Below are 19,507 nucleotides of genomic sequence, written 5' to 3' on the forward strand. Positions count from 1 at the left end.
GCAGCACCGAGGAAATAACTACAGCGATGGATCCGAGGACATGTTGCCATGGCAACTTAATCCCACTCACTCCTGTGTTTTATTTTTCTTTTCTTTTTTTTGGTGAATAATGAAAACGGTGATATTGATGCAGGGCAACCAATTAATCTTTTAATTACACTAGAGAGTGGGTCATCTTTCTCAGTCAACGAGACTTTTGGATGATGATCTCTCTGAGAGTCTAATTGGTTTTTTTTCACCTTCAGGTGCATCTGGGAGGAAGAGTAATCAATATGCAGAATAAACACCAATTTAGGGCTGAAATTATCACTTAATTGACCAGTGGTGTCAGTTGGTGGACAATCGACTTTTGTTGGACTGCAGCTAAGTATTATTTCCCCCGTTCATTCATCTTGTAGTCGCTTAAAAATAATGTTCTTTAAATGAACAATGTATATCGAGAGTAATACATCTCGGAGTATTGAAAAGGCTTCTTCAGCAGTGCAGAATCCAAATATTAAATTACTGATATTAAAACAGAAAAGGAGCCGATGTCTACAACTGAAAAGCTGGAGCCACAGAACGGGGAGGCATTTTTGCTTTATGATTTAAACAACTGGTTGATTGTCAGAATTGTTGATTCATTTTGAGGACATTTTCTGGGTCGAGCTCTGAATGCTTTCTGAGAACGAATGCTGGAGCTGAAACACTTTGTGTCGGATTCATTATTAGTCAATCAACTTTGGTGAATTTTGATGTTTGAAATTATCATATTGAGTTACTTTTCAAGCAAAAAAGCCAAAGATTTGTTGTCAATTTGGGAGATTGTGACCAGCATTTTTCTCTATGTTGTGGAATTTTATGGACAAAACTATCTGTGAATATCCCTTTTTTTTCTTTTTTTGGGCTTAACACAAAATAATGTTACTGCAGGTTCTGGATCTTGGATGGCAAAGTCTCTTGCTCCACCACTTTCATGGTCACAGATCTGTTGGTGTTGCTGTGTTGTTATCTATCAGATGTTGTGTCTTACTGTGGTCAGTCACACTCAAGTCGATCCAGAAAGCAGCGGTGCAGCATCATCATCATCATCATCATCATCATCATCATCCAGCAGCATCTCGGCTGCTCATCACTGGGCTCGTTGTGTGACTGGTGATGAGTGGGTGAGTTGGTGAAACATCATTAAGAAACTGTGCTGCTCTGTGCATGCGACGGAGAGAGATGGCACTGCAGGCCACTACCGCCGAGACTTCCTGTTGCCATGGTAACAGGCTGAGGAATGTCATGTTGACGCTCAATCGGTGGATTTCCTCTAAATACCTGTGCCGTGTGTGTGTGTCTTCCCCAAGGTGCATCATCTGGATCATATATAATGAATATCGTTTTCACACACACACACACACACACACACACACACACACACACACACACACACACACACACACACACACACACACACACACACACACGAAAAACAAGATGATAATCTAGAAGAGCAGCCATAACTAACTCTACTAGCAGCTGCTCTCTAAGTACACAGAGCTGAATAAACCCGATGCCAACTGGCTGTTCCGTCGCTGGACGGGAGATGTATGAGAGGCTGCTGGGATGGCTATCACAATATATGATTCATCATCATCATCATCATCATCATCATCAGGTGGGCGACAAATCTGACAAACCACACACCGGCGGTTCACCAGCACGGGTCTTCAGATGATGGGACTCATTTCAAGAACGGGGCGTTTCATCTGGAACCCGCGGAGATCAGGGAACACTGTGAGCAATCCACACGAACAGACCTCAGGCCGACAGAAAAACACCAACACTCCGTGTTTACGATCCAACCGTCTTCATTTATTATTAAAACACGGCAGTACAAGTGTGTTTCAGCTGTCGTCCGCTCGTCTGCCAACACGCCAGAACAGGTTTCACATCTCTAAAGAATCATTTCGTCTGCAAAACCCGTTCACTGCGGTTTGCCACACAGCCTCGTCTTCTCAGGTAAGTGCTCTCTGTCACAGGTTTAAAGGTCGGCAGTACAAAGTTTGCCCCGAACCATCAACAACAATCTGCTAACTTTAATGACTAGAGACAGAGCTGTGTACATTAAGGATTAATTCCATAATTAAAAAGGGAATTTGTTATGGCATCATAGAAGAAGAAACAGATCATTTATAAATACAAGCTAAATCCATATCTGACAGACAGAAAAACAGTGCATCAAACATGTAATACAAACCATGATATAGACTTCAGACATGTAGGCTGTAAATCATTAACACTGCTGCACCTCAGGGCATAACTCTTCCTTTGTTAAATTACATTCAAAATGACACAAGTCAGCCGAGTTTACACGATGTGGCTAAAAATGTTGTGTTTTGTGACGGTGGAGTTGTGTAGTGTGGTCGTCTGCCTGCAGCACAGGCTTCCCCTGCTGTGTGACTGTCTCTCTAAAGGCCTTCAAAAGGCGAGCTGGGAGAAATGTAATCATTTACACGCTGCACGACAGCACTACTGCTTGGCTTTTCTTCTTAATGAGTGTTGAAGCGCAATTTCCCGTCTGTTTTTTAGGATTTCTGCAAAAACCTCTCAAGGAGACTAAATAACTTCCACCTGCTTGGTTGGACTCGGATGTATTACGACATCTCAGGGCCATTTTCAAAACTGCAAAGTTGAACTGAGAAGTAGCGTAATGGTAGCAACTTAAACTGCGTCTCAGAGCCGTGAAGAAAGCAGAGCGGGGATAATGTGAGAGAGCAGTGTGTGTGTGTGTGTGTGTGTGTGTGTGCTCAGCTGTCCCACTCTGTGCTGTGTGTCTCTTCGTCTCCTCTGTCGTCCTCGTCGGAATCAGCTGCCACCTTCTTCATCCTCATCATGGCGGCTTTGATGCTCCGCTCCAGATCGTTGTCGCCGCCGCTCGCCACGTCTGAACACGCAGGAACCATCTGCAGCACGACAAGAGTCCATTTAATAACTATTTTCATCACTTAATGTACATTTTTTTTCCCCCACATCAGATGTTGTGACACAGGTGCATAACATTTAACGAGGGCTCTGCTCCATGTTGGCGTTCCAGGGAGCCACGACACTGAGACGGCACAATACAAGGACCCTGAAACTGAAGTAGCTAAATGGAATACAGCCATTATTAATGTTATTACTTCTATGTGAGTCTTCACAGTTGAAGCACCAACTTGCCCGTGCTCTCAGACTGTGTCTAAATTACACCATTTCTGCACTGAAATACACTATAAACAGATATAATAACATCTGCAATGTGCTGATATCCGTCAATATATTGGCCCCATTAATAAGTCTAGCTATTGTAGGCTGTGGCGTGTTGTGTACAACATCTCACCTTTTTCAGGGTGACTCCCTGTCGGATGGCAGACATCAGGGTGCCCCTCTGGTCTCCACCAGGGGACGCTGTCCTGAGTGCAGGGACCTTCCGAAGCTGAATCTGTCCACGTTGCAATGAGGCCAACACCTCATCCATTGTTCCTGCGGTAATACGGCGAAAAGAGAAATCAGACAATGATGGGAGAAGCGCTAGAAAACACTGAATGCATCGTCGGTGCTTTTACAGATGGAAGCATCGAAACGCGTTGACTGTATGAAAGCGGAATGCACCGACTTTCCACGAGACATTTTTACAAACGGATTCCTCTTTCGCAAGAGCTCAGAAAATATGAAGCAGTGTTGGACATTACAGTCTCCCTGGAGCGACGGCATCAGCAGGACCACAACTGAGGTAAAATGCCTCGTCTGGCCTCGTGGGGGAAGTTGGGGAATTTAGGACAGAACACTGTGTACAGACACACACGCACACACACGCACACACACGCACACTTCTCCCCTGCAGTCTGACAAACACACATACATCTGTAATTTTACAATAAATGGACATCAAAATGTTTTTAGCAAATCCTCCAGGAGGATTTGCTAAAAACATTTTGATGTCCATTTATTTCCGACACATAAAAAGCAGAATTCTACTGTATGATGTATTTCACCTATATTTTGTTTAAGCATGTTCTTTGCTGGAAAAGGAGGGTCCTCTTTTTCACTGAGAGGCATCGGTGTGTCTTCAGAGGGAGGCGACGCTTGGACATGTCGAGGAGGTATGGCAGGGGGCAGCGGTGGGGGAGGGGGAGGTGGTGGGGGAGGAGGAGGAGGTGGAGGCGGAGGTGCAGTAGGACAGGTTGCTGTTGGAGGTGGCGGTGCAGAGTAGATCTGGACGGGGATGTCTTTCGGCTGCCGTTTCTTGGGCGTTTTAGTGCGTCTGGGTGCGGGACGGACGGGCGGCGGTCCTTCAGAGGGGCCGAGGCTGATGATGGACAGCGGCTGGGAGGGACACTGCACTTCTGAAGGAGACATCCTGGACTGAGGAGTCTTCAGGATGAACTGGCCCTGTCGCATCTTGAAACGGATGGCAGAAGAGTGGGGAAAATGCTTTCAGAAATAACAATGTTCCACACCGACACAGTCTAATGTTCATTTGACTTAAATAGGTCTAAAATGTACACCCAGCTGGGACTGAGGCGGGGAACGTTGCAGTTATGTGGCATGTGCCATAACAACCCGTCTACTAGGGCAGTCTGGGATCCAGGAGTTAATAACTGAATTTTAATTTTGAGGTGAATTATGGGATCAAGCGTGTATGAAGCGGGAGCCTCTGAACAATGAGAGAGTCTGACCTCTCTGAAGGATCGTAATCTGCTCAGAGTCTTCTCTCGCTCCTGGTCCACCCATTGTTTCCTCCTCTGCTCCTCCTCTTTCCTCTGCTCCCGTTTCTGCAGACAACAGAGTGGAACAGCGAGAGGTGTTAAAGACTTAGAGAACTAACCGCATCCGGCTTCATCTGCAGCTTCTGCCCGGTGTTGGGAGCCTTTCTGTGTGTTGACTCGTTGCTGTGGTGACGTACCAGGTTGACCTGATGATGCTGGTTGAAGAGTACGGAGCTCTGCTTGGCAATCAGGTGCTTCTGCTCGTTGGCCTCCATGCACTGATCCTGAGCACAAACATTAATACTTCACAGCTATTCAGGAGTATCCGGTTGATTTAGGTATCGTGCATCCATAATAAAAATACATAAAAATACTAGTGTTTGAGCAAATATGTCATTCAAAGTTCAGAAAATGCGAGAGGCAAATTAATGTTAATTAGGAGAGATTTCACAATGTTTCCTCTTTTTTACTGCACTGTTAAATAACAATGCCTGTGGATTACAGTAAGTACTTTGTGAAAGCCTCTAAACAGGGGATTGTTCCACTTTGTTGTGAGCAATACATTTTTTTCCAATCAGACAAATGAACGTGCAGCCAGAAACAGGAGAAAATGCCAAAACACCCCAACTGTGCCTTAATTACTCTGTCAGCTAAAAGTAAAGCAGTAGCATTAAAAAAAAGAAAGAAGGAAAAGGACAAAAATGGTATTCTAACGGGGCAGAGAACGCCGATGGACCTGTCCCACACCTTCTTGTTGCGAAGATAAGCTCGTCGGGCACAGATGCTGCCTCTCTTGGTCTCCAAGGTCTGTAGGCGTCTTCGGAGCTGACTGACAGCTGGAGGGTCGCGTTGTTGAATACCGGGGTGGACCAGGCTCTGCAGCTCCTCTGGATCCTCACACACATCATAGTACACCACCTCCTCCCTCAGCTCTACAACACAAATCCAATCAGTCAACACGCAGGCGTTACCCGTTGTTAAAAGGTGCTACATCAATTCAAACACGTGCACTGGCTACGCCCTCACTCTCCATTCTGTATTCAAAAGAGATGACATGAGGCTTCACGTACTGGTTTACTTCAACCATGCATGTAAACTACCAGCATATAGTTGTGGTGGCTCCATCTAAATTGGAATTATTCATGTAATTTGACTAGTTCAGCTGTTTTTAGTGAATATACTTGCATAATCAGAAAGATCTGTATATTATGCTGCGTCGGTTATGTGAGTAGGACGTTTGAATCAAATCATTTCAATATTCCAACAAGCGCATTAGAAAATCCTTGCCCTCCCATGAGTTTTGTTTACAGTATAAACGCTGAACTCTTTTGTAAATGTATCTTTTGTCCTCCCGCTTTCTTTACTGAGCGGCGATGGCTAGATGACAGCTTCCTGCTTTGGAGTTGGGACAACAAACCTGGAACCAGCCAAGGCAACAAACACAGACGCACAGCATGTACATTCACACCCCTTTTGAAGCAAACATCACACGTCCCACGAGGAGCAATTAGGGAAATATTCATATGCAAAAAAATCCCAAAGTAAAGCCTTGTGTATCATAATGTAATGTTGTGTAACCTGTCATTTATAACTAGAACTGTGTCAGAAGGGTGTCGACTCAACTCGGAGGTAACTGTCGCGTTCTATCTGAAAGGCAACGTGAGAGATGCCGTTCAGAAATGACACATGAAACCATGTTTAAAGGGCTAGTTCGCCAATTTGAAGCTGAAAAAGGAAAACAGGGTTCTTTAGTATTAGAGTGAAAAAGGGAACTGCCCCTTTAAAGGAAGCTAGAATAAATGACAGGGTATTTAAACTTGGTCAAAAGTTAATATTTTGGCACTCACTCACCATATCAGTGCATTCATTTAAATAAATATGGTTTTAAGGCGACAGCCATTTGTGTGAGGACCTTTAGATTCCGATGACACTTTGACAGCGCGAGGCGAACCCTTGAGCCTTTTCTCTTTGGATTGCTACATCGTTTTGTACTTAAAGCTTCTGGTATTATGCTTTCTGAAAAGGGAGAGTGTTATTGAACACAGAGGGCTTCATGCATCTTTGAATCAATGTTGCGCGATTGCTTCAAAGTGAACTGCAGAAGGACGTCGCCGTCTTTCGCAGCGATTCGATTTTTTTCTCAAAAGGAAGTGGCACACGGACTTCCTGCTCACACACACACACACACACACACACACACACACACACACACACACACACACACACACACACACACACACACACACACACACACACACACACACACACACACACACACACACACACACACACACACACACACACACACTGCTACGTGTCATGCGTGTGTGTCCACCTTTAATCTGCCGTCGCAGCGTGTCTATCTGAGCCACCAGCAGCTGCTCCTCATTCTTCAGGATCTCAAACTTGGTGTCGTACAGTTCCAGTTGGGTCTCGTAGAATATCATCTCCAGCTGGTCCACTGTGTCCTGCTGCTGGCCGTCCTCAGACCTGGAATCAGTTCTGTGGCTCTTGACTTTGCCAGACAGGCTGCTCAACTGCATCACAACGACAGAAACACGTCAAAAAGTCATATTTGTTCGCATGTTACAGCCTATTAAGTGCGTTCTAATGGCTGACCATCTTCTAAAGAATAGCGCGCAGGTGGCGGAGTGGTTAGAACGCACGCCATGTACACACGTACGCATACGCAGCCGACCCCGGTTCGAATCCCGGCTGGAGCTCTTTGCTGCATGTCACACCCCCCTCTCTCTCCTGTCTTTCCTGTCTATCCACTGCGAATAAAAAATCTTAAAAAAAGAAAGAATACCACACATTTTGATTGAGAGAGCTGCTGGTTTCCATTCATTACAGTATGCCATTAACTTCAACTTGCAGAGACTTGAAACACTGAACTCCCACAGAGATACTGAGGCAATTACAAGCAGGAACTATTTTTTTTTTAAAACCGATTCTTGTCAGCGGTCAAACTTAAACCTGCATAATGAAAAGAATGTATCTAATATATATTATAATACATTCAAAGCATGTTAATGCCCTTCAGTGCTTTATTATGTCAAATTTAAACACACAAACTGTCAGGATATGACAATCGCACTGTATTGATTTTATCACACACACGCACGCACGCACACGCTGCTGCGTCATGCTGTGACATCTGCAGGCACACCAACACACTCAAAAGAGTCACAGAGGTACGTTGCCACCGGCGCAAGAATCTGCGTAGGTGTAGCTTTCTGCTCTCATTTCTGACGCTGACGCCCAGCTGTCTCTGTATGGGCTCACGTTGATTTCACAGCGGCAGACGGATACCGCCAGCATCCTGATTTTTAAAGACTTTAATGGGATGAATAATGCAGCCACGTGAAGGTGAGTGTGCTTAAGGTGTTCTCTGTTCTTTTCCAAAAAAGCTCAAATGCACAGCACGACAGCCTGCAGCTGCACTTTACACAAAATACTGTGATCCCCCCCCCCCCATAGTATAGTAACTGGCACGTTTAGACTATGTATACAGAAACAGGCCCACTCACTTATTCATGCATGCAGGTTTTAGGGGTGCATCGAGGGGATTCTCTGTGTTTTCACAGAGGCTTTATAAATAGATCAAACGGCTATAGCGGTCCGATTTTCACATCAGACTGGAATACCAAGTGAAAGATTTACCGTGTCACATTTCTACAGACTCACAACCACTACAAAAGCAGTGTCAGTCTTGGAACTGCACATAAAAATGCACGGAAAGAAACCAAAGCCGTACAACTGTGTTGAGAGTCCAATACACCGTTATGGAATGTGCCAACTAATTATACAACCGCTAGAAAGGTCGTGGTTCATGTTAATAACTTGATGATTTCTAAAGAGAGAAAAAAGAAGACACACCCTTTCTCTGATGCTGGTTTTCTTGCAGTTAAGGCACATCTCTGTAGCTCTCATGTGCTGCAGGGTCTCTTTGGCCAAAAGGAAGCGCAGCTTCTCCAGTCTGGGAGCAGCGGACGCCCAGGCAGCGGCTCCAAAACGACACTTATCCTCCTCCATCTGCTTCGACATACCTGAGAGGGCAGCATCACACAAAAGCACATACATATTAAAACATACATATTGAAAAATAGCCACGGATACTTTTACAGAGTTAGATGGAATCAAGTTGAGGTGAATGTCAGGGGTCATGAAATACTGGTATGTGAGTTTTATAATCTGCATTCCCTAACATAGGGAATTCCCTAATCCCTAATTGTTTTTCCCACAACAACAAACCTCCAGCAGAGAGGCATACATGTGTAACTTTAATTAAACAACAATTAGCAGCAGTATAGATTGTGTAACTAGTGTATCGGTAGAAAAGGTTTGCTTCATGAATCATGATCCGTCTTCCCTCAGATCAAGGTGGAAAATCCACAAACTGCCCACATGAAAGATGGCTGCCAAACAGATTCAATTCTTATCCAACTTAGATCAAGTAAAGGCTGCAGTATCCTTTTTAATCCACTTCTATTCCCTTCCAACAAAACTTTGAAATGCTTGATTGGAATTTTGTTATTATTTTCCTTTATGTCATTATTTGAGTAAAATTATTATATTGTGTGGATTTGAATATTGTATGAGATGTATGATAAATATGTTGTTTGTCTGCAGCTGCAATGAAACTTAATCTCATATGTGCTGAGAGATTATCATTCATTCATCCATACGCAAATAAGTGAAATAAACACAGCATCTTATACCTGCCAGAGCCTTCGAAGTCTGTGCAAAGTAGGTGACAGTAATGTCCTGAATTGAGGCGACAGCGTCTTCTGCTTTCGTTCTCCACTCCTCCGCCTCCTTCTCCAGAGCTGCAATTCTCTTAGGACCCAAGTCCTCAAACTCCAAAGTCTTCTGCAGTGGACACAAAACAAAACAGTGGACATCTTGACCCGCTGTGATCTAATGCAGACTTCTTCCAGATACGTAACCCACATGCATTAAAGATTCAGCTTTTAGTCAAAGTTTGAAAATCCATTTTGACCTCCCATTTTGCTCGGATGAGACATAAAAATATCGGATTGTTTCAATCACTCCACCAGCGACTGTGTCTAGACCACTATGGAGGGTTGGAGAGATGACGCAGGCCGATCCTGCCATTAGTGCTGTATGACGCTCTGCAGCTAAAATTAAACAGACTGAAAGGGAACCTCTAGTGATCACTGAATGAAACACAGTACATAGAAATATTGTATTTTTACTCACAAAGAAGGCTGCAAGTTAGTGGACACTAACAGTGGGAGAACAGCATATAATCCTGCTAGCACTGGCTTCCTGTTAAATGTTTGAATTCCAGGTGCATGCATTCTGCATCCTGTATATATAATAATTCACCACATCCTAAAGTGCATAGTGCATGTCTTACCAGGATCTCCATCTTGTAGAGGCAGGCCAGCTCTCTCATGTCCCTGAAAGGCTGCAGCAGGTACTGGAAGAAGGTGGTGGCCACGGTTACCAGGTCCTGGTAGACCTCGTCCTCCTCCTCGTAGATGTCCAGCAGCGCGACCATTCGGTCTGCACTTCCGTGACTCTGCAGCAGCTGAAGACACAAACACCGTCACCCGGGTGCATTCGGAGCTGCACGACTTTCCGTACGCACCGATGACACGAGTCCTTTAAGAATACACGTTCATAACCTGGTGGGCTAAAAGGTTGTCCAGTGAAGCCGCAGGTTGAGTGTTTGGTTCGACACTCAACGTGGATGTCAAACAGATTTGTGGCCTTGAATATGCTGAAGTGATGACACATTTAGACCCCAGACCTTGTGAGTGCACTGAGGTCAGCTTGCTCAATAACAGGGGGGGGGGGGGATGTGAGGCAAGTTGATGTAGGTCTGAACGGACAGGGAGGAAGTGGCATGGCGTTTGGGCTCGGAAAAAACGTGACTTTTTCTATGTCACGTAATTTCCATCATATCAAAGATGCAGAACTGATTCCCTGTCGTCATGATGTATTTGAAGGTAACAATATAAGCAGAGGAAATATAATAACACCACAAAATGATGACCTCAAATATGTCCAGTAACATTGTGACTAAGTATCACATCACCACCACATTGTAGAGGTGTAGCGATGACATTTACACTCTATGTCCCTCCGGTGGGATCTCATATTTAAAGGTGGGGGCTTTTACACTGTAAAACAAGCAAATGGGGGGGTCAAGATCCGTTTCTTTGTACAAATCTGTGTCAAAGGTGGAAACAATCACAGACAAAAACAAACATCAGTTCTGCTGACTTCAAGCAACAAGCAAACAACAGGTTTGTGGTGTAATAGCGGACTTGTGACACCACTGTGTGTGGTGCTACTCCTGCTACAGAGGTTTTTTTCAAGCTTTTTGCTAAATCTATCATTCTTTATCTTTCACTCAAAGTGAAGTTGCTTCTGAAAATACTGGCTGGTACCACATGTATTTTTTTAAGTGCATCAAAAGACTGATTCTGAGACTTCTTCTGTTTGTCCCTCAGGGTTTAGGCCGGGATGCACACAGGAGGTGCGGATGATAACATAATCCAGACATAATTCTACAGTACAATGTGTGGTAAATGCACCTACAAAACCATTACAGTCTAATACAACAGCCCTGCAATAAATTTTCTCTTGTCTTGATCTTTATCTTAAGTCAATATTGTATTGTGTTGCACTAAGAGGTGTCTGATATTTAGCCTAACCTCACTGATACATGTGATATAAGTGTGGTCACCACAGTTGTTACCCCAAAAATGACAATAAAGTTGAATCAACAGCTCTAAAAACTGAACTGTATTATCTTTATACTGTTATTACTGCTAGGTGTCCCTTAGAAACTGGAGTGTTTACACACAGTGTGAATGCTGTGACCCGGATGTGAACACCTGCGTCCATCTGATGGTCTCTCTCACACACCCACACACTCTCTCACCTGACGCACGCGCCCCTTCGCCCTGGCCATCTCCTCCTGCATGGTCTTCCTCTTGAACTCCTGGAGGTTCTCAAAGTACTCCTCGACGCCGCGCTCATCCTGCGCGAACAGCGTGTCGAGCACGATTTTCCGTCCGCAGATGTCGATGGCCGCGCTGAAGTACTTCTCCAGTTGGCGACACGGCGTGTCAAAGTCCCTCTCCTCCTCCCCGTCGTCGTCGTCTCCGGGACCCGACCTCCGATTCAGGAAGAGCAAGTCCCAGATGTTGCCGTCTTCGAACCGCGACAAGTCCGGGAAGCAGGTCACCAAGATGTCCGCCACGCACGCGAACTGCTGGTGGACGTGTTTCAGGTCGCTGACGGAGAAGAGTCCAGCCCAGCTCACCTGCGGGTCGCCGACAACTTCGGCTTTGCGCTTCTGTCGCTGTAGCGTCCGGTTGTGGCAAGTGACGGCGAACTTACTCTCGATGACGTTCCACTGGACGATGAAGCCGAGCTTGAACGTGTCGGCCTCTTCGAAGATGTTGCTTTTCACGGCCACCCAGCCCTCCAGGCTGTCCAGCCGCTCTATCTCTATGTTGCTCATCTTTAACCGAAATGTTTCACTTTGGCCCCAGAGAAGCTGCTGTCTCTGTTTACAACGTCGGCCATTTGCGTGACGTAGGGCCCCATTCAAGGACCTCAGACATATCCGGAAATATCAGAGAAGCCCAACGTCAACGGTTAAACTAGTGTTGTTGTTACATTTACTGATGATAAGTGTTTAGAATGTCGAATAAAATGTAAGCCGTATAGTTTTACGATACTTTAGTTGAAAATGAATTAGAACAACAACTTCTATCATTGAGCTCACGCAATTTCACCCCAGTTATCTTCCGTTTCGCGAAAAAAAAAGGTTGATTTCTATCTTCAAAACAACAGTTACGGAAAACATGGCAGCCGGTGGTCGATCACCGATGAACTGAAAGAGAAGGAGATCTTAATTTTCGATATTTCTGATGATTACAAGCGTTTGAATGACATCATTGGGGAGTTTACGAGGATCCGTGAAGGCACCATAATGTCCCCAGGATTGCGTTGAACGTTGACCTTTTAAATCACATGTAAGGGGAATTCCACCTCCTAATAGCAATACACAGACTCTGGAACTGATTTCAAGTTTTACAGTTTTAACAAACTGAGGCGTATAATTAATGTAAGTTATACATTTTATCCAATAAATAACTGTATTTGTGTATGGGTGTTTGCCATTCCTGTGACATCTGAGAAATCCGAGCCCCATCTATTTCCGTCCCAGCTGCCGGGTGAGGGCTTGACTGCTTACAGCAGTCGGACACCACTTTTGGCATGGAATGGCTGTTTAGAACAGACAGCTTTGCTGAAATATCCAGGTAAATATGCGATCAGCTGCTCATTTACGTTTGATATTTAGGTACAGATTGTTCTGCACAGTCAGGTTGCTTGGATCAAGTATGAAGAGGGTTATGGGATCTCATTCTCTTCATTCTGTTTGTATATATTTATTAATACATCTATAATATTGCTGGATTTTTAGAATGCTAAAATGTTGTTGATCTGTGGTTTGATTAAGTTAAGAGCATGAAAAGCTGAAGTAAATTGCACTTTTATCAGAAACCTGAATTCTAAATGGATTGTAAACCTCCAGCAGTCCCTCTCCTCATGGACTTGTATGAGATAAGAGGAGGCAGACTGGATGTGATTGCAGAGGAAGCTGAGCACCAGCAGTTAAGCAGGGACTCGACCACCATGGCAGAAGGAGGAGGGAGGCCGACCCGTGGAGTTTCCACCTTCCAGAGATTTTCCGTCGGCACCAACGAGTCCCTTCGTTTTGAACCCTGCGAGGACAGCCTTCCGTCCCCCACCGGGGCACAAGATGGATTTGATGAGGAGGATGTGTTTACAGAGAGGGAAACTGAGGTGGGGGACTCTAACTCAGCCCATGATGCATGAATGAAACATTTTGTGCTTTTGTTGGACCTCTTCAACCACTATGGTGTCTTGGGATTTAGATGGTCTTGATATTGGCATAAATACAGAACCAGCCCTCATAGAAAATAGTGAAGGAAACAGACCATTAAACCATTTAGATACAACACAGAGAGGATGGAGCTGTCCAAATGATAGCTGTTTTATTTGATTTGATTTTTTATACTAAGCCACAGACATGAGCAGAAAGTCCTGACATCTGGCTGAAACATGGTTGATGTTACTGGTTTGAATTAAAAGAAGATGTTTGACTTTCATTTGTTTTCAGAGTGAGACCGTCACAATCAGGACTCGCTTGCAAGGGAAGGTCGCTGAGATGGAAAACTTTGCAAGTCATCTGGAGGAAATCTTTCTCACTGTCGAGGTAAATGACATCGATTTATAATTGTATGTCTCTGGAGCCGTTTTGGGAATACTTCTTTTTTTATTCTAAACAGAAAAAAAAGTTGAAGATGTCAAATTTCAGTTGTGTAAATCCATGTGTGTCCTGAACGGCCTGCACTCAAGAGTCAAACATATCCATTTGATTCATCCGCCATCCTCTTCTCATTTTTGTTTTCTTTCCTTATTTTGTTAAATGCATCCCACGTGTGTAAACCTCTAACTATGAGCATATTAATGTCAACGCAGGAGAATTTTGGCCGTCAGGAGCAGCACCTGGAGCAGCACTACAACGACGTGCTGCAGACGTTGTCCCAGCGATATGACGAGAGGGCGGCCGGCCTGGAGGAGGAGAAGAAAGGCAAGCTGGAGGCCCTGTACAAGCAGCTGCTGACTTTCGGTCAGGCCATGGACGCCTCCAAGGAGCTCATCGAGACGGCCCAGGAGGTCCACCGCAGCCAAGACAAGAGGCTTTTCCTCAAGGTGTCCCAGCTGCTTGTGATCACAGCCTTAAACATGACAAGAAAGTAGCTCCCAGTTACAAAATACATGGCTAATGTGATCATGGATATGAAATAATACTACATGTATTTACTTTTTGCCTCCTGTGACCTTTATTAACAGACAGTTATGCCCACCATTAAAAGGTAATTATGAAGCTGCCCAGTGAGTATGCATCACGGTGTGTCACCTGCTGTGGGATTTCAACAGACTAACCATGAGGGGCTAATTTTGTGTCTAAGGTGTGTTTTTTTTAACCTTTTTGTTTCCAAAAATGTAGATACATTTTTGGAAACATGTAGATACATTTTGAGCATGAAAGTAGATTCTTATCTTTGGAAAAAGTAGTTTGTCATAATAGTTTTTACTCAAGGTCCACTGACTAGCTCTGTGCAGAACTATCCTCTGCAGAAGACCACAAAATATTCCAGAAATAAATTAGGAAGTGGATTCTTCACGTCAAACTACATTTTGAGTGATCCAAATGAATGGCATGTAACAAGCCGCTTAGCTCTAAATGTTTAATCTTCTTATTCAGAGCTTGTGTTTTTTTGTTGTACTTCACCAGAATCGAGGAGTTTGCCGAGGAGGAGGTTGACCTCACGTTGTCTACGCGTCTTGAGTTTAACACTCCACTTGCTGACCTGTCAGATGTCAGAACCATGATGGACTCCATCAACGTGGTTCCAGGTCTGATTTACAAACCGTTCCCCTTGATCAACTGCTATCCTTCCATCAATGACTGTCCGATCAGCACACAGGTGGTTTCTTCTCTTCACATTGTGCTCTTGGACACCTTAGGTTTGATGATTAAACATAGAGGAGTGAGCAGTGAGGTGGTTGTGAGAGAACGGTGCACACATTTAGTGTTTTAAAGACCATTCAAAGATCCTTTTTAATATTTACTGAGAGACTGTGGTGATTTGAAGCATTTTCCTCAAGCGTAGGCCCACATGGAGTCTAGTCTGAAACCCAGCAGGTATATGATGGGAAGTTGAGTGGTGGGGTGCATAACAATCCCAAGAATACAATAATAAGAACAAAAACCGAAGGGCTGATTTGACCTGAGGAACACTAGCAGAAAGATTATTGGTGAGAAATGAGAGCAGAATTGTGAATGTCGGGACATTGACCTTGAGAAGTGATTCAGAAGATGAGAGCAAGAATAGCGACCGTAGAGTAAAGCTATTGAGCTTATATCAGTTTATTTTACACTTTCATGTTTGAATCTACAGTCAGCTGGAAGTAGGAGTAATATTTTGAATGCTCAACAAAATGATTACTGTTTTACAGGTAGGAATTATAATAAATACAAGCCCAAGGGTGTCAGTGTTGAGCTTAAACTGGAACTATCACAACATACCACCTTTTTTGTTGCAAACCTGCTCCTATACTGTTATCTTAACCAGGACTCCATAATAAAACTGTCCTAATTATGTTTGTCCAATATTAAAAACAGCTCCGTCTGCCCCGGTGATCAACCCCCAGATGCCCAACTCGGCCACCCAGACGTCCCTGCGCGTGTGCTGGAGCTTGTTCTCCGACGACACGGTGGAGTCCTATGAGCTGTACTACAGGCCGGTGCTGGAGGACACGCCGGCAGACAGCACCTGTGCACCGCATGGTACAACACCGGGGGACACTGCAGATTCACACTGCATGATAACACCATCTACTGTTGGAACGGCGGTTTCTCTGAGGGAGATGCTTCGATGGAATCTGTGCCGTCTTTTCTTTCAGTGAGCAAGGTAAAAGTGAAGGAGACCCACTGCACCGTGACAGATCTCCTGCCCAATGCTCAGTATGAACTCTGGGTGACCGCTACCAACACCACAGGCATCAGCCCAGCCAGCGAGAAGGCCTTATACATGACAGGTAATAAATGTCGCTCTCCTACAACAACATGAGGAGTCACACGACAGATGAAATTGTCCTGTTGTCTCTGGATGGTACCCTGAAATCACTTTGGTTCAGTATTTTTCATCACTCCAGCCTCACATGATTGATGTGGGGAAGAATAATGTCTAAATGGTTACTCCCTTCTCTCTCTCTCTCCCTCACTTAAGTGCCGTCGCCTCCAGTGATCAAGCGGAGGGAGTGTACGAGCTGTCCCGAGGCCGCTCTGATCCGCTGGGAGTCGGGAAACGCCAACCCTGTCGACTCTTACACCGTGGAGCTCAGCGAGATGCGTACTGATGGCACAGAGAGCCCTATTACAGAGTAAGAGCCGTGTTATTAACGCACACCTACAGCTGACAGATTCAACACAGCTCACCGTTAAATTGTGCTTTCCTTGGAAAAGCACAAACTGAAAATAGCTCAGTTAAAACTTAAATGCTCTGCTGGATTTTGCAGAGCTTCGAGGATGCAGCAACCCCCCCGTGATATGCATCTTCACTGGCCTGTCCTTTTAATAAAGCTTTTGCTTCAATACATCCATAAACAGGCCTGTGTTAGTGCTTGCCTGGGATTTTTTGAGGTCCCGTGGTTATAGCGCTGCTGAATCAAGACGCACTCTGTCCTAGAAAAATCTATTCTTAGCTTCAGCTCTTGCAGCACTGTTATCCCGTCCCCACATTTGGGGTCATTTTTATTTTTCATCTGGTCACTTCAGGCAACAGAAACTTTTTATTTGAATAGTTTTTGTTTTTGCATAGAGGAGGCAAAACTGTATTACATGGAACGGGTCTGTGGTTCAAAATATCACAGTTCTTAGTTAAACACCCCATTTATCCACCTAGTATTTCAGAAATCATGAGACAACATGTTATTTCAAGGCTTTACACTCTGGTATGGAAATAAAGCCAATCCAAAAAAAATGTCACCGTTGTGCGTTTAGCAGATTTAAAAAAGGAAATGATATCAGCCTGCCGTCCCATTGGTTAATCCTCCAGGTCTGTAATAGCCGTGCCCACCTGTCAGAGTCTGATCCAGCTGCAGACGGGACGCCGTTACCTCATCGCTGTGAGAGCAGTCAACATCGGCGGGCCCAGCGACAGGAGTGAAGTCATTACCGTCTCCACAACAGGTGAGAGGCATCGATGATCAGCCTGGAACAAGTGTTTGATAACTCTAAATAACTCTTTACAAGTAGAAGTACTGCATTCATAATAAATATAGCTGGTAAATAATTGCACTGGAGTAGAAATATAAATCATAAAAGCCTCAAAATTGTATTTAAGTGTGGTATTTCAGTAAATGCACCTAGTTTCCATCCAGGCCTGAAAACCTATTTATGATATGATGCAATGTTTTTATGCCTATGCTTTTATACTTAATTTTTCTTCTTGTACTGGAAGCACTCTGAGATTCACTGAATGAAAGGTGCACTACAAATTCAATCTATTATTATTATTATTATTATTATTCTTATTATTATCCATGCATATGATGACTAATGCTTGTTTACCCGTGCAGGTACCTTCTTCTACCTCTTGGAGGACACCGCCCATCCCTGCATGTCCATCTCTGAAGACGGCTTCACCGTGTTTTATGGAGACGAGGAGCTGCCAATTAGCGCAATGGCCTTAGATGACAACACTTTCACCAGGTGGAGTATACAAGGGGAAGATGGGAACATCTCAGATTAGTGTAGATGTTTACAATGTGTGTGTGTGTGCACAGATGTGTAGCTGTCCTGGGGGATCTGATCCCGGTGCGAGGCCGCCATTACTGGGAAGTTGAAGTGGACGATGAGACGGAATTTAGGATCGGAGTCGCATCCGAGGACACGGAGAGGAGCTCGTACCTCGGAGCCAACAACACTTCCTGGTGTATGAGACACATTCTCACTCCATCCAGGTAAACCACCTGTTAAAATAGCGTCACTGTGGCTACAGGTAACTTTAATGTTGCTGAAAATATTTCTTTGGCGCAGGAATAGTGCTTTCGTGTTCATTCTGTATTTTGTCATCTTCATCAATGTCAGTTTGTGGCAGAGGGAAGCATTAATACTTCAATACTTTTCTACATACATCACTCATAGATCTTTGCAAAAGATTAATGTCAGACAACCTGCAATGCATTTTAAACATTGTTTCAGCAAAAACACAAAGGTTAAATTAGCCTTGGTTTTCCGCTCAGTCACGTGATGAAATATACTTGTCGTTCCCATTTGTTGTGATAAGTGGGGAGGATTTTCACAGGACTACACTGACCAAGTATCTACAGACTTGATACCACAATTAGCATGCCGATCCTCAGAGGGATTACTATTGCAGTGCATGGAAAACTGGGCCAAGACTTTATTTTTAGCCACCAGAAATGTTCCTTTCCTCAGCAAAAAGTATTGTGCATCCGCTCCATGCGACGCTAAGCCCATTGAAGGTAGAGAAGCCTGCAGTCTAACATCTGTTATGTTGTACTTGTTGCCATGGCAACTTTTATTTGGAACAAGATGGGATAGTTGAAATGTGATATATTTACCAAATCATTCAGTGTGCCATAATCACACAAGGCCTCAATGTGGTTCCCGTTGCTGGCATCTTCTTGGCGATTCGGTCTACAATAACGTTTCTCATTTTCTTTAATCCGCAGCCATTTGATGTCCTGCTGTTGGCACAACCCACAGTCATAATGTTTCCCCTTCTTTTCCCTTCAGGCATAAATATGAGTTTCTGCACAATGGCTTGAGTCCTGATCTGAGGATTACAGTGAACCCAGTGAGAATAGGAGTGGCGCTGGACTACGAGAGGGGGACTCTGTCCTTTTTTAACGTGGATCTGGAACAACACCTTCACACCTTCTACTGTCACTTCCGAAATTATGTCCACGCCTGCTTTGGCCTGGACAACCCAGGAGCTCTTACGGTACACAATGGCATAGAAGCCCCTCAGTACACATTCGAGTGACACCTTACCAAATAAACGTAAGGCTGGGAGTATAATTACCCGTTTTTATTACTTACCAAAGTTCTGAAGGAAAAAATCCCCTTTGTGAATACCCACATTCATACAAATATAACCACATCTGCTGACCTACCTCAGCAG

General features: G+C 44.3%; 2 protein-coding genes across 2 annotated transcripts; one reads left to right on the forward strand and one right to left on the reverse strand.

Moving 5' to 3' along the window:
- Positions 1-1,462: 1,462 nt before the first annotated feature.
- On the reverse strand, positions 1,463-12,361 carry whamm (WASP homolog associated with actin, golgi membranes and microtubules). The gene is made up of 11 exons (XM_084016782.1): positions 11,632-12,361; positions 10,096-10,269; positions 9,434-9,584; positions 8,592-8,761; positions 7,048-7,249; positions 5,460-5,644; positions 4,910-4,996; positions 4,683-4,778; positions 3,999-4,404; positions 3,344-3,486; positions 1,463-2,930 (listed from the first exon to the last, which is right to left on the reverse strand). The coding sequence occupies exons 1-11, from the start codon at positions 12,214-12,216 to the stop codon at positions 2,775-2,777; spliced, it is 2,355 nt and encodes a 784-aa protein (XP_083872908.1). The 5' UTR covers positions 12,217-12,361; the 3' UTR covers positions 1,463-2,774.
- Positions 12,362-12,891: 530 nt separating this feature from the next.
- Positions 12,892-19,442, forward strand: fsd2 (fibronectin type III and SPRY domain containing 2). The gene is made up of 13 exons (XM_084016794.1): positions 12,892-13,021; positions 13,300-13,568; positions 13,906-14,001; positions 14,268-14,501; positions 14,643-14,665; positions 15,088-15,209; positions 15,979-16,143; positions 16,260-16,394; positions 16,586-16,739; positions 17,414-17,547; positions 17,937-18,069; positions 18,144-18,320; positions 19,120-19,442. The coding sequence occupies exons 2-13, from the start codon at positions 13,311-13,313 to the stop codon at positions 19,367-19,369; spliced, it is 1,881 nt and encodes a 626-aa protein (XP_083872920.1). The 5' UTR covers positions 12,892-13,021; positions 13,300-13,310; the 3' UTR covers positions 19,370-19,442.
- The last annotated feature ends 65 nt before the right edge of the window (positions 19,443-19,507 follow it).

The sequence above is a fragment of the Eutrigla gurnardus genome (genome assembly GCF_963514095.1).
Source record: "Eutrigla gurnardus genome assembly, chromosome: 1".
Classification (NCBI taxonomy): Eukaryota; Metazoa; Chordata; class Actinopteri; order Perciformes; family Triglidae; genus Eutrigla; species Eutrigla gurnardus.